At 43.8% G+C, this 14,754-nt stretch overlaps 1 protein-coding gene across 1 annotated transcript; it reads right to left on the reverse strand.

The window, feature by feature from the left end:
• Nucleotides 1–10,892: 10,892 nt before the first annotated feature.
• LOC117462778 (uncharacterized) lies at nt 10,893–14,207 on the reverse strand. Its single transcript, XM_034105096.2, has 2 exons — nt 13,513–14,207; nt 10,893–13,423 (listed from the first exon to the last, which is right to left on the reverse strand). Exons 1-2 carry the CDS (start codon nt 14,197–14,199, stop codon nt 11,732–11,734), a joined length of 2,379 nt encoding a protein of 792 aa, XP_033960987.1. The 5' UTR covers nt 14,200–14,207; the 3' UTR covers nt 10,893–11,731.
• Nucleotides 14,208–14,754: the final 547 nt, after the last annotated feature.

Raw genomic sequence — 14,754 nt, forward strand, 5'->3', positions numbered from 1 at the left:
TAATCGCGTTAAAATAATTAGTGGCGTTGAAGATGAACAGGCTTTCATACCAACACACACAGGAAGGGGTGGAGTTAACTCAGCCTCCACACACACATCCCCCCACATTCCAGAGATTTCATCTCTCATATCTCCAACTTCTGGTTACACAGACTGCTTATTATTAATACAAAGTAATTAAACCAAGACATATACTATTCAAGATATGTAGACTTCCCTGAAACATGACCTGCTAGAGATCTTAACCTCTTAAGCCCGGCCCCCCAGATACCGGGGGAAAAACGCGTCACTGCAGGAGACAGCGTCTGGGGGCTTCTTAATATTTAAAAACCTATGAATGTCTTATACTCAAATAACGGGAAAAAACTCAGCAACCTGAAGATATGAGCCATTTTTACCGAAACAAAACACAAGTCTCACAAGAAGCATTACCATTAGCCCTTAGTGAAAACAGGCTGATGCTACTTCCGGTGCTAACTAGCAAAAACGATCTTTAAAACTTAATATGTTCTGCACAAACTACATATCAGCTGAAAGCTGATACTCCACAGATTATTTTGATATAAGTATCATCACTGTAGGACACAAACTCAATGAGCTATCAGCCAGAACAGAGCAAGAAAACAACAACAGTGTTCTAAACCAAAACAATAATTATGTCTTACCGTTTCTGTTTTGTGATCAAAAGTCGTGTTCAAGGGAATAAAAACGCTGCTCAAGGTTAATCCAATGTCTCTTTGTCACTTTAGAATTGTTGTTGATAATCCATCATTACATTCATGGCCGCAGAGTAGGTAAAACGTTTTGCAGTCCGGGGCTCAGGGTGTCTAATGTGCTGTTTACGCAAGCCTCTCTCTCCTTGATGTAAATTAAAAGCGGGATTTACTAGCTCTCCCTCCATTCTATTGGCTCTAAAGTTTCAAAAAAGGTGTCAATCACCCAAATCGACCAATGGGTTCCAGAGATAGGATCCTGCGTAGTATGAATAATGCCAGCAGCGGCTGCTTTACGCACAGACTAGCAGCAGAGTCAGGTGCACAACCGCTCCAGCTCAGCAGCAACGAACACAGCAAAGCGACAACACAGAGACAACAGCAGGCAACAGAACAGTCAGACAACAATCAGACCTTGATTATGAACTTCAGGAAAGGTATGTACTCTCTCTGTTTGTATCTATTAGTTGTGTATTTGATGTAATCTATAGTAATTCCACACTCGTAAAATACAACATGGACGCCGCTTTGTTGTTGTCGTAGCGTTATCGTTCCGTGAGAAACTAAAACAATGGGAACATCATGCTGGTGAACGTATAAATAGATTAATTATATTTCGTGACTATAACACGGCAGTATATAAATAAAGCTGTATTGTATATCAACCCAGTATATATATATATACTGTTATTCCACACACGCCAAATGGATTCTGTTTTGTAGTTCGACAGACATTGTTCTATGAGAAAAGAAAACAATGGTAACATCGTGTTGCTGAGCACTTATCAATAGATAATTGTATTTCGTGACTATAACACGGCAGTATATAAGTAAAGCTGTATTGTATATCAACCTTGTCTATATACATATACTGTTATTCCACACGTCAAATGGATTCTGTTTTGTAGTTCTACAGACATTGTTCTGTGAGAAACGAAAACAATGGTAACATCGTGTTGGTGAACACTTATCAATAGATAATTGTATTTCGTGACTATAACACGGCAGTATATAAATAAAGCTGTATTGTATATCAACCCAGTATATACTGTTATTTCACACACGCCAAATGGATGCTGTTTTGTAGTTCTACAGACATTGACTATTAGCAGTTTATAAATAAAGCTGTATTGTATATCAGTCTATATATATATATATATACTGTTATTTCACACAGGCTAAATGGAGGAATTATTTCTGATTTGAGTTACATTTTTGATAGAATAAGCCAGTGAAGTAATCAAAGTAATTGTTTTTTCCACATTTTGTTTTCACAGTGATGAGGACGAGTATCAAATGAGCCATCAACATCTGCCTCATCCGAGCTACGACGTGCATCAGATCAGCATACAGTTGCCCCAGAGCCATCAACATCCAAGCTACGCCGCCGGACGTCTGCACCAGTACTAACTCAGCCTCCCTCTGCATCTTCTGATTCAGTGGACAGACTGTCAGGAGAAAAGTGAAACGGGCTAGTGTGTGGCAGACTAAGATTGTTACCGTTCCTGGCGCTGTGGTGGACTACAACAGAAGCATGGGCTGCGTGGATGTGTCCGATGCTTTGATTGGGTACTACAGCGTTCACCACAAAACCATGAAATGGTACAAGACTTGTTTTTACCATTTTCTGGACACTGCAGTGGTGAACAGCTTCCTTCTCCACAAGGAGCTGCACAAGATGAGGGGTGACCCCGGCAGGATGAAGCCACACACCCAGAAGTCCTTCAGGGAGCAGCTTGCTGCAGACACGAGGGGTGAAGTCCCTGCAGCAGCCGCACCACCATTCCCCCCATCATCACTCGTATGCATTCCCAAGTATTATGGGGAAGATGCCACCGCGCTCAGGAGGTGCTCACAACGGTGAAGACCTATCTACTGCACTAAGTGCCTGGTGCCTCAATTCAAAAACACTAAACACATTCAGGTTGTGGACATTTTTTCTTTTTTGCCAGTGTTTACAAAAAAAATGCTTGTGGTGTTATTTCGGTTTTTTAGTGTTATTTTTTTAAAATAAATCTGCTCCTGTTGGAGACAAATTTATCCTGTGTTTCCTAATTTTTATTGTGTAAGTAAACCTTCCTATAAGTGTTAGTCGGGTGATAAACATGTAAGGACTGTGGCAAAGTCCACACACACACACACACACACACACACACACACACACACACACACACACACACACACACACACACCATTTACATACAAAAAAAAAAGAAATGTAATTTATAAAAACACTTGTATTTATGGAATGATTACCTATAGTGATAATAAAATTATATTTACAGTATGGTACCTGAAAAAGGTCAAATGGCACTGATGGTATCCAAATGTGCCAAAATGTGCCCAAAGGCTACTTTTTGCTAAACCTCTCTAAAAAGGTCAAATTTAACTTGTTTTGCATCAATCTTGATACAGGGTACTTATTATATGTTCTACTTTGGATTCCTAAAGCTTTTAGTCTACCACACCATAATTCAAGGGTGGTTTTCACTATAAGTAATGGGTTTTTTTTAGGCGGAGTTAAGAATTTACCTTTTTTTACTATGTACCATCTGAATTTACTCTGACACAGAAACATCTATATTTATTCTGACACTTCTACATCCAACTCACAGATGTAACCTTACTTTGATAAAAGAAATTATTCATATAACCCTTTTAGAAGTTAAGTTATAGTCATTTGTTTTGGGCATAGCATTTTCGAGCCTGAAACCTGAAAAACAGGCTCAGGGTTTAAGAGGTTAAGCAGAATATACTCTCATATACCTAACCTAGCCCCCTGTCCTGCATACCTACACCTCCCCCACAGAGCAATAAAACCCTGTTTACTCCAACCAGCCCAGAATGGTTGTAGCCATTTTAGTCCTCACATTTATGAAAGGATAAAACAGAGAAATCAATATAAAACACAAACACAGGTATTGTTTGAACAGTATTCACTTAACTGCTACTATTGATAATTACCAGAGAAACTCAAGGGACCTCTTTTAATATCTGGAAATTGCAACAAGACTTTCTGCCATTTCAAATGTAACACACTTCTTAAATATCAGATGATAATAATCTTCAGTATATATCTATATATATATATAAATATATACATATGTATATAATAAGTGTCACGATCCGATTTTATATTTGCGTGCATTTCTTGTTTGGAAAGTTACACTGTACTGGTAGTGGTGATTTTATTTTGGAATTCTTAGCGTGCATTTCCTTTCCTGAGAGTGGAGGTGTCCTGAGAGTGGAGGTCTGCACCGGAACTGTCCTGAGAGTGGAGGTCTGCAGGCAGACCTCTCTCAAAATACCTGATTGAAGAGATTTGTTTACTATATGAAGTAGATCTGAGGCCATGCAACGAAAAACATCTTTGAAAAATCCTGTTGGCAGGAGGAGGATTTCAGAAGTTGAATAATGTCCTCTAGGTTGTTATCATTAATCTGATGGAATTGTGTCATGGTGTTTGAATTGATATTAGGTGGACATAGGGACAACACATTTACTGTACCTGATGCAGAGGCACTGACTGCTTGTCTGATTTTCTGAATTTTGTCAGTGAAAAAGGAGGCAAAATCATTGCATGCCCTGGTGGATAGAAATTCAGAGGCTACTGACACTGGGGGGTTAGTTAGTCTGTCGACGGTAGCAAACAAGGCACGTGCATTGTTTTTGGTAATGATGTCAGAGAAGAAAGACTGTCGTGCGTTTTTCAATTCCAAATTATAAAGGCCAAGTCTCTCTTTATAGATTTCAAAGTGAACCTGGAGATTTGTTTTTCGCCACCTACGTTCAGCTTTTCGACACTCTCTTTTTTCTGCTCTCACGGTCATGGCCTTTCTCCATGGAGATATTTTCTTCCCAGTCACTTCCTTTACCTTAGTTGGAGCAATGGCATCTATAACATTTTTCATTTTTGAATTAAAATGATGTACTAGCTCATTTACTGAGATGTTAGCAGGGGCAAGTGTGGAAGAAAAATTCAGATGATAATAATCTTCAATCCCCCCTTTTTATCTAATTCTCAAGAGATAAACTTACACAAGGCATTTTGAAACATATCTACTATCATTATTTTCTACTGTGTCTGTCCCCCAATATTGTATAAATCTATCAGAAACTGAGACCCAAAGTACTTGAAATCTTTGGGAACAGGACATCACTTTCCATGGCAGTGAAGGAACCATGAGGGGGCAGCTGAGTGCTAAGAAGCAGTCTCCTGGTGGTGAGTCATCCACTTTGTCCTGATGACCTTCAGCCAGACGAACTCCGCTGTGTCAGCCTCCTGCGTCTCGGGTCCCCCTTTTGGCTTCAGCAACCTGTGTGGAGAAATCTGATACAAATCCCTCAAGCCTACGCTCAGGGCTCCGGGGCCCTCGGCTGTTTGACCCACCACTGCGTAGGCCGCTTGGAGCCTGTTGGTGGGGTGTCTTAAAACAACAGACGTCTGTGAACAGGTTTTCTAAATTAATAGTGCAGCTTCAGAATCTTAATACTTGGACTGTGCCAACTAAATAAGAACCCCAACATCTTTAGGTAAACTAAATAACATATTTCAATAGCTCTGAATTTCTGACAAGCATCTGTGTTTATTTTTAAATGAAATCCTTGAGATCCCATTAAAAATCTAAATATGATTTGAACTGCTAATGTTTCTGGTAAAGAAACACACTAATCTTATGGATTCAAAAACAACCAAAATCACAATACTAACAAAGTGAATGATTTCCTGGGGATACTGCTTTTACCTGTCAGTGCTTAGATATTATCCCGCTGAAAAAATTAATACAGAATTCCAACAAACTGTCATCAAATGTCTTTCTATTATACATTTAGATGAAATGTATATCCCCATAATGACCTAAACAATAAAGTCTATGGCTTTTACTTCTTTACCAGGCTAGTTACATGATGTTGTTTAAATTAAATTCTGTCTCATTACATTACTATGTTTTAGCTTTAACTGTAAATATGTTCTTTCTACATTTCAAACCTCAGTTACTTTAATACCTGTTGAAACATTAGTTGAAACATTACTCACAGGTCAACTTCTTCAGTATTCTATTCTGGACTTACATCTCTCTGGTAGCCCCTTGGCCACTGATTCTTTATCTGTGTTACCTGCTATAACTCAATCAATATTAGAAACATGTCAACATTCATCAAACAGTATCTTATCCCCAGATATGGAGCAGGTCAATTCTAAAACTGTCAATCAATGGTCAGATTGAACAATCGAGTTGGGGCAGCAGGTTCCTTTCAGTCCCTAAATGAAAAATGTAGATTGTGAAGTTTACACTCCCCCTTTTTACACATGAACTCATGTGTAACCAAAATCCTGTATGGGAAGAAAACCTTCAGGTAATAATGGATTATAAGAAAATACCAAACATTATTCACAAATGTACATCCATCATTTCCACAGTAAACACCTCAGTGAAATGAAGTGTTTCTCTCAAAGAAACAGAATCTTCATGTTTTAGTTTGAGTTTCACATTCTGCAAACTGCCACCTCCTGTGGGAGTGAAATATCATCAAGTAGATTAGAAACGGGTCACATGTGCGGTTTCCCCTTTTGTGGAATGTTAGGAAACCTCTCATTTCCCACAGAGCCCCAGAAATAATGTGTTAGTCCAAAAACATCCTTGATTAGTCATTGTTTTAAATCATGCAGTTGCATTGATCAGATGCAGACATACACTCACACTGTCAGGTTGTAAAGTCAAGTTTGGTCAGGTTCACCTCAGAGTCAGTCATTGACAGTGCCTTCTCAAGTTACCCTGTCGGTCAGGGTCAAAGGTCAGTTGGTCTCAGTCTTTTTGGCCATGTGTCGTGCTCTGCAGAGACTTTGATGTTTCAGCATAGGCCAGTATCCTTTGTCTATAAAAATCTGTATATATGGAGCGCCATCATTTATTAATTCACAATTACAAGTTCAAGCTATCTCTAACTTTTCATTGGAACAGCTGTTTCCCACATTCCCTGAAAAGTGTCTAGGCAAAAAATGTCACTTCCCCATTGTACACCACTGCAGTTCATCAACATATAATCCACATCAAAATGTCCAATAGATCTATTTCAGAAACTTGTGCACACAATTATCTTGAGTCAAACCTCTACTAGGACCTGTGTAGCTCTTCATCGGTCATTATACTCATGTATCTTCAATTCTGGTATACCTAAAAAACAATGTTAACGTCTTTAACCGTGTGTGGAACCCTGGGTGTCCGAACATGTAACAATCACTCCTTCCTCTATCAAGGACCTAAGAACAGAAGTAATTTCATCAATGGTTTGTAGCTGAACTTAGAAATTATCCCTCATGGTAGGTATGTTTTTTACTTTTTAACATCTCTAAATGTCAGTTAATTACTAACTAAATGAATGTCCATTAGGAGGTGGTGACGCTAGTCTTCTAAACTCATAATCTGGTGCCGTGCGCTTCCTGTGAAGCTGCAAGTAAGATTTTAAAACCCACTGCAGGGTGGGTCGAGTGACCCCTCCTCCCTATTGGTCGTCAATAATATGCACCATTACAATGGGTGATTGAAGGCCCCAGATTATTTACCATTTCAGCATCAGCCTTCTTTACTCTAAAATTACTTTTTAAATAGGAATATTTAGAATTGGAACAAATATTCAATCTTCACAAAAGTTCTTAACCAATGTCTATCTAGTGAATAGCCAACATATTTTAAAATGTCAGATGTATAAAAATAAGCCTAAATACTCCCTTACCATCAAAGTCCAAATCTAGACACAAGGTGAACAGTTTTGGTAATGGACAATTTATTCTAAAAACAAAATTGGACTTGTGTCCTTGTTATTTGTTCTTCAAAATACATTAGCAAACACCCTGCGAAGTATTCGCAACATAACTAACCCTCCCTAGGATATGAAATCCATTCATCCCTTTACTAATAGTTAGTTTATATGTCTAGATTATTATGTGTGACCTAATAATCAGATGTCTTGTTTGCCAAACAAGGATATTAAACTTTAATCTTTTCAGTATTCCAGACCATCGTTTAAACAATCAGCCTCCCTTCTCAAACACTAAACCTATTGTTGTACACCACCCTCTGAAAAACTCTTGCACAGTTATGCTGTCAAATCATCGCATCATTTCTTCAGAGTCTGAACAATCTGAGACCAGCCTGTCTCAAGATCTTGTCATAATGTGAACAGTCAGTGATGCGTTGTCCTCTGTAGCTGTAGTCAATTGGATCAATGAAACTCTTGTTTTGCACTGGGATGTCCTGAGGGGGAAGGAACCTCTGGATCAATGTGGTACAATCAGCAGACACATGTTGTCCTCTGCACAGCAGGAATCCCCCAAAACTGCAGTTCCTCTTCACACCACTGTTGCCTTGGCAACGAGGTACAAGCAAAATGTCAAACCCTCCTCAGAGATGCGTTCTTTGCACAGTTCTTCTGTTTCTGTAGTGAGCAACTCTTCACCAACACACTGATTCAGAGTACAACCCAAAGGTGGCGCACAACTATCCAGTTCCGCTGTAATCACAATAAATCAGCAACTGGAGAAAAACTCAATTTAAATCTCTTCCCCAAAGAGTTACAAAATAAAACGGCTGAGTGTCTATATGGTCAGGAATGCTGAAACATGTGAATGTTAAAACAAACCAATGGCAGTAGTCTACCCAGATTCTTTACTTCATTAAAAGTAGTAAAACCACATTGTAAAATCTCTTTTGTCTAGTTGAAGTCCTGCTTCTAAAATTCTAGTCAGGAAAAAATAAAATAAACTTCATCTTTAAAATCTTCTTTAATTTGAAACCAAACAATGTCTTACTTCTCCACCATGATCCTATTTCTACATCAAAGTCCATACAAACTGATGATTTATCTTTAAAAACCATGAGGAATGACAGTTCTCACAAAACACTATTCTTCCTTACTTCAGTTCTAAATCAAATGAGCCAAACAGGGAAACCCCCTTTAACCACTTGCTTATTCTATTCTTTTTGAAATTGTTCATCTAAGTTGTGTTACAAGCAGGTTAGATCTGTAACAAAATACAAAACTAACTGTATTTAGCGCTATAATTGAAAAACAAGTAATCTGATCACAGTTAATGAATATATATTTTTGAACACTTATTATTGGTGGAAAGGTTTCCTCACAAAATGTAATCTCCATTTCTAAAGCTAAAACCTAAAGAAATCATCACGGAACAGTTTTTCTGTCCTTATCACTTAATTGTTTCAATACAAACTAAAAAGCATTTTGAAAACTCCCACTCTTGAGAACATCTCAACACTTTATTCCATCTGAGCACGAGTGTTTGACAGACACGCCCTATTAATCCAAAACGGTATTTAATGGTATCAATTGTGAACTTCCTTAATATGAATTGTAAATGCAACGTATGTTCTCTTTAGAACACAGATAGGACAGTAGCTGCTGAAACTGGTTAATAGCAGTTTTCTGTCAACCTAGATAAGCATGTTGTTCTTATATCTAGTAAATATATTTTTATTTCATGTTTACTCACAAAACAATATAACAATATTCAGAATAGCAGTTCAATCAGGAGAGACATGATGTATGGAATACATATTTATTATCAATGGAACATAATGATGACAGTTCATCACAAATGAATGAATGTTGTTTTGGCGATTAGGCCCAAGTTTTAGTAGGATATCAATCGGGAAGGGAAGAACCATTTCCGATGAACCCCCCTGGGTCTAGACACTGGTGGTGGTTATAAGTGGTTAGGTCCGGTTGGAAGGGAGAAGGTTAAGCTTGGCCCTGAGTTGGAAGCAGGAGGCGAAGGGGTGGAGGAGGGTTGCGCGTTGACACCTGGAAGACAGCTGATAGAACAGGGGAGAGCATATATAGAGGGGTTAACAGGTGCGATGATTAGCCCTGTAATGAAGGGGCGTGATAGGTTTAGCTGAGGAGAGGCGCTCCCTGTCATTTAGATGCAGGGAGCAAGTATTGCCATGACGCGCAATACGGAGTGTTAGGTCTTCCTGTCTGAACTTGCGCTAAGCTTCATTTCAATCAGGAGAGACATGATGTATGGAATACATATTTATTATCGGTCACATTATATCAATGGAACATAATGATGACAGTTCATCACAAATGAATGAATGTTGTTTTGGCGATTAGGCCCAAGTTTTAGTAGGATATCAATCGGGAAGGGAAGAACCATTTCCGATGAACCCCCAAAAGAATGCAGGATGAAGTACTGAATGTGAATCTTACCTTGCGGGATGCGGCGGAAATCTATGGATGAAAAGGAGGTTAATACATGTGAGGATATAAGCGACTGATGCCTCCCGGGCATCCTTCCTGGACGTACAGGGCTTCCCGGCCGTACGGGGCATCCCGGACAGACGGGGCAACCCGGAGGGGGCTTCCTGGACATACAGGGCGTCCCGGAAGTACGGGGCATCCCGGAGGGGGCATCCTGGCCGTACAGGGCGTCCCGGACGTACGGGGCATCCCGGGTGAGCGGGGACTACCCGGACGCACCGAGCGACCCGACCAGTGCCCCGGGTGCCCGGAACGTGCGAGGCTTCCCGAATGTGCGGGGTAACCTGACTTTAGCAGGGAAACATAATACGGACCGGAGGTTTCACGACCCGGACATACGGGGCTTCCCGGAAGAACGGGGCATCCTGGACATACAGGGCAACCCGGACATACGGGGCTTCCTGGCCGTACAGGGCATCCTGGATCGTACAGGGCATCCACACAGGGCTTCCCGGACGTACGGGGCATCCCGGAGGGGGCATCCTGGCCGTACAGGGCGTCCCGGACGTACGGGGCATCCCGGGTGAGCGGGGACTACCCGGACGCACCGAGCGACCCGACCAGTGCCCCGGGTGCCCGGAACGTGCGAGGCTTCCCGAACATTTTTTGCGGGGCAACCTGCAACCTGGCAACCAGGGACACATTATACAACCCGAAGGTTTTACAGCCTGGACATGCAGGTTTAAATAACAGAATTGAACATGAGCCGTAGGGCAACATACGTGCTGACATGCTAAGAACCACCACCAGTTATATGCATACGTACCAATTTGTTTAAGGTTGGAGAGACCTTTGGATAGCCAGCACGGCATTGAGGTCAGGGCGGATGTAGGATGAGAAAGCGGAGGAGGACCACCGTCCGAGTTGTTGCAGGGATGAGGACGAGACGCCTTGATTGGCAGCGGAAGTAGCTGCGCCTATTCTGAAGGAGTGCCCCGTGTGTAGAAGGGGTGATAACCCGGATTTAATGAGGACTTGTTTTAAATAGATGTTGAACTGTCTTTGTGTTAAAGGAAAATTCCCTGAGATGAGGAATAATGGCGAGAGGGGGTTCGAGGTAGGTCTAAGCCGTAGAAACTTGATCATGGCTTTATAAGGGCAGAATTGAGAATCGATGCGGGCGGCGATGACGGAGCAGGCGCCGCCGCATTTGGAGTGTTTAAGATATAAACTAAGATGGCTGGCGTGAAAGGATAAGTCAGAAAAGCTGACGTCTCTATTGGAATTGAAAGTGAGGGAAGCGGTGGTAAATTCGCCTGGTCTAAGAAAGGCATAAAAAGCTAGGAGAAATAGAGCGTCGAGTAGTGCATCGATGTAAGGGGAGAATACCCCGCTTCTAAGCTTGGAGAGCATGAGGTGTAAAGTGGAGAGTGTAATAGGGCGTCTCCGGTCTGAAACGGGGGGGTAAGTTTTAATGAGACCTTTGAGGACGAGTTTGACAGACTGGTTTGTGAACAGGCTGGGAAAGCCGGGATCGGAACAGCGAACGTTAAACTGGATTCCCGCTAAGAGGCCCCGGATGTATTGAGGTTTGAGGTGGCGATCAGTGGCGCAGTAGCACATGAAGGCACACACGGTGGAGATGAGAACGGGTTTAAGAGTGATGCCTAAGGAAAAGCAAAACATCGCAAACGTTCTCCAAGCGAAATCGTATGTTTTAAGGGTGGAAGTGGCTAAGCCTTTCCTCATGAAGAATCTGGCTGATTCGAGGTGCCTTTCTAGGGGGCTACTATCTAGGAGAGAGAGAGGAGGTGCAGGGGAGGAATCTTGACGGGTTGAGCGCTGGCTCCTGGGCAGAGATTCCGGAACTTCTGAAATTGGAAGCGAGAGAGGGAATCAGCCACTGGGTTAAGGTGGCCGGGAACGTGACGTGCGGAGATGAGGAAATTGTGGGTGATGGAAGACCACGTGATGCTTCTCATGAACGGCATGATGTCACGGCACGGGGAGCGTGCTTTGTTAATAATCCCGACCACTGATTGGTTGTCGCAGAGTACTGAGATCCGCTTCCGGGGCCAGAGGTGCCCCCACACGTGGCAGGCAACAGCGATCGGAAAGATCTCATGCAGAGCGGAGGAAGAGGCATGGCTGGGAAATGTCGGAGGCCACGAGCCTGCGAACCACTCTCCCTGAAAAAACCCCCCAAAACCCACGGATGGGGCAGCGTCCGTGAAGAATCTCATGGAGTCGGAGGAGTACACGAGGTCGTCGTAGAAGAAGGTGACGCCATTCCAGTGTGCGAGCAGGAGGGACCAAAATCGTAGGTCAGAGCGGCAGCCTTCGTCTAGGAAGACGTGGTCATGGAGGTTTTCTGCAGCCGACGCTGTATCCAGGAGCCGGGAGATAAAAGAGCGCCCCTGAGGGATGATACGCATGGCGAAATTGAGGTGCCCGAGCAAGGAGAGAAGCTGCTGCTTGGTGATAACTTGTTGCTCGCAGAAGGCTTTTGAGATGTCGCGAATGCGCTGCAGTTTGTCCGTGGGGAGAGATGCTTCCATGTCTACGGAGTCGAGTGTAATGCCTAAAAAGCCCAGGCGTGTGTTGGGGCCTAGCGTTTTCTCTACTGAGAGGGGAACACCTAACTCCTGAAAGCATGTTTGGAGTTTTGCTAAAGAGTCGCCTGAGTTGTCCCGAGGGGGATCTATGAGGAGGAAGTCGTCCAATAAGTGAAGAACGGAGGGGATTCTAACGACGTTCAGGAGGATCCAGCAGAGGGCTTCGGAAAAAGAATTAAAGATACAGGGGCTACTTCTGCACCCGAAGGTTAGGCGGACAGCAAAGTAGAATTTTGATTCCCACCTGATACCGAACATGTGCCACTGAGATGGGTGAATGGGAATTATTTTGAATGCGTCCGTGATATCCGCTTTGGAGAGCCACGCTCCTTGCCCTGCAAATTTGATAAGCTTAATGGCATTATCGACTGAAGCGTAGTGAAGTGAAAAATACTCGGGGGGAATAAGGCTATTGATGCTGCAGAACGGCCCAGCGCGAGGAGCGGACAGATCGAAGATGAGCCTTTTCTTCTCGGAATATTTGCGTGTAGCGACCCCTATTGGGCTTGTTCGGAACACCGGGAACGGAGAGGACTGGAAAGGACCGATTAAATATCCTTTGTTGAGCTCTTTTTTTATGAGCTGAGAGACTATAGTGGGTTCTTTGGCGGCTGACTGCATGTTTTTTGCCACTAGAGTCACTGAGGGGGGAGAGAGAACCCCTACCCTGAACCCTTGAGAGAGCCCTGACAGCAGATAGTCAACGAACACGGGATTTGGGTGAGTCGAAAGTGCAGCTGCTAAATGTGTGGTGTTAATGGGAGTCGATGGGTGATGTTTTAAAAGGTTTTTCCACCACGTTGATTCTGGCGCGGGAAAATGAGCCGGCGCCTGGGGCAGACTGACCTCGGGTGGGCCTCCCTGCACGTACTGCAAATGTGGAGAAAAGTACAATACTGTTGAGAACACACGTTCTCGTTAAAAGCACCGCAAATCTTCGTGTCCCTTTGCCTAATCACCTGACGGTTTGTTTTGATGTTCCCAGGATACTGCGTGGGGAAAACGCTAGACCCGGAGAGAGGTACTGAAGGGCAGAGCGGAGAGGTGTGGCCCTGCGCTCCACAGCTAATGCATGAAACTACCTGTTGCCCGCCGGTAGCCATAACGAGCAGCTCGGTATCCAGCACGGACCAGTCCAGGCGGATGTTGCTATGAGCTAAGTGTAGCGCTGCTTTGCTGGAGAAGCTTTTGTGGTATTGATAGAAAACTAGTTTCCCATATTTTAAGTGAAGATCTCCGATCATGGCCAAATAGGCGTCTAATTCCGCTCTCCTTCCAGGGTAAACTGTGCAGAGAACATCGCGGAAAATGCTGAATGCTACCAGAAATTGTCCTATCGAAAGGTCTTTGAGGAGCCGGGGGTCTGCGGATTTAAATACCGCAGTAATGCTTCCTCCCGTGGCGATGGCTTTGTCGCACTCCGGGGAAGGCAGGATGAGGCTGACCAAATTGATGTCTTTCCCGTCAAGGATTTTTGCCCTGAGCCGTGAGGAGATGTTAGCGGCTTGGGGGATATAGGGCCTACCTGAGAGAGGAGCCGGGAGGGCGGAAGTCAGGGTGTAAACGGGAGCTATCGCGCCGGTTGTAAAATCCTGGCCCGGCGGGGCCGCCAGAGAGGTTGAAGCTCCGGCCTGATTTTTCTCCATGGACTGGAGGCGAGCGCCTATTAATAGCATGGAGCTTGCCAAAGATTGCAGCGTATTGGCTAGTCTACTGTCGAACGGGGGCTGAGTGCCGGAGCTCCCGGGCTGAGCGGTGCTGGGCTGCTGAGCCCCGCTGGAGTGAACCTGGAGAGTGTGGGATTTTTTGGCCGGGCGAGCTCCTGGAGGACTCGCTTTTTTAAGCCTTTTGCCCCCGCGGCCGCGAGCGCGCCCTCGCCCTCTTCCGGGGGGGCTGGCTGGGGCTGCTGGCCTGGGTTGAGAGACCGCGCCGGAGGCTTGGTCCGCCAGATCACGGAGCTGAGACAGCAGGAGATCTGGGGCTGGGGTGATGCCCTGCTTCTGGAGGTGGGCGATGAGGAATTCTGCTTCTGCTGAGCGAGAGCCGCTGCGGGCGCTCAGACGGGAGCTGGAGCGACGATGAGTTACAGAGTTGGATGCTGCCTCTGAAAGGGTATCGGAGATGGGATCGAGATCCTTCGAAAAAGGTAAGTCCTCTGAAGAGTCTGAATTAGGCATGTTTGAGCGTTTGTTTTGTTTTTT

The sequence above is a fragment of the Pseudochaenichthys georgianus genome, chromosome 17 (assembly GCF_902827115.2).
Source record: "Pseudochaenichthys georgianus chromosome 17, fPseGeo1.2, whole genome shotgun sequence".
Classification (NCBI taxonomy): Eukaryota; Metazoa; Chordata; class Actinopteri; order Perciformes; family Channichthyidae; genus Pseudochaenichthys; species Pseudochaenichthys georgianus.

Excerpts from the sequence above, each read along its gene's own strand:
- LOC117462778 (XM_034105096.2), bottom strand. The coding sequence starts at position 14,199 with ATGGAGAAAAATCAGGCCGGAGCTTCAACCTCTCTGGCGGCCCCGCCG. Across the intron at positions 13,424-13,512 it reads ACATCAAAACAAACCGTCAG|TACGTGCAGGGAGGCCCACC; the intron begins GTGATTAGGCAA and ends CCACATTTGCAG.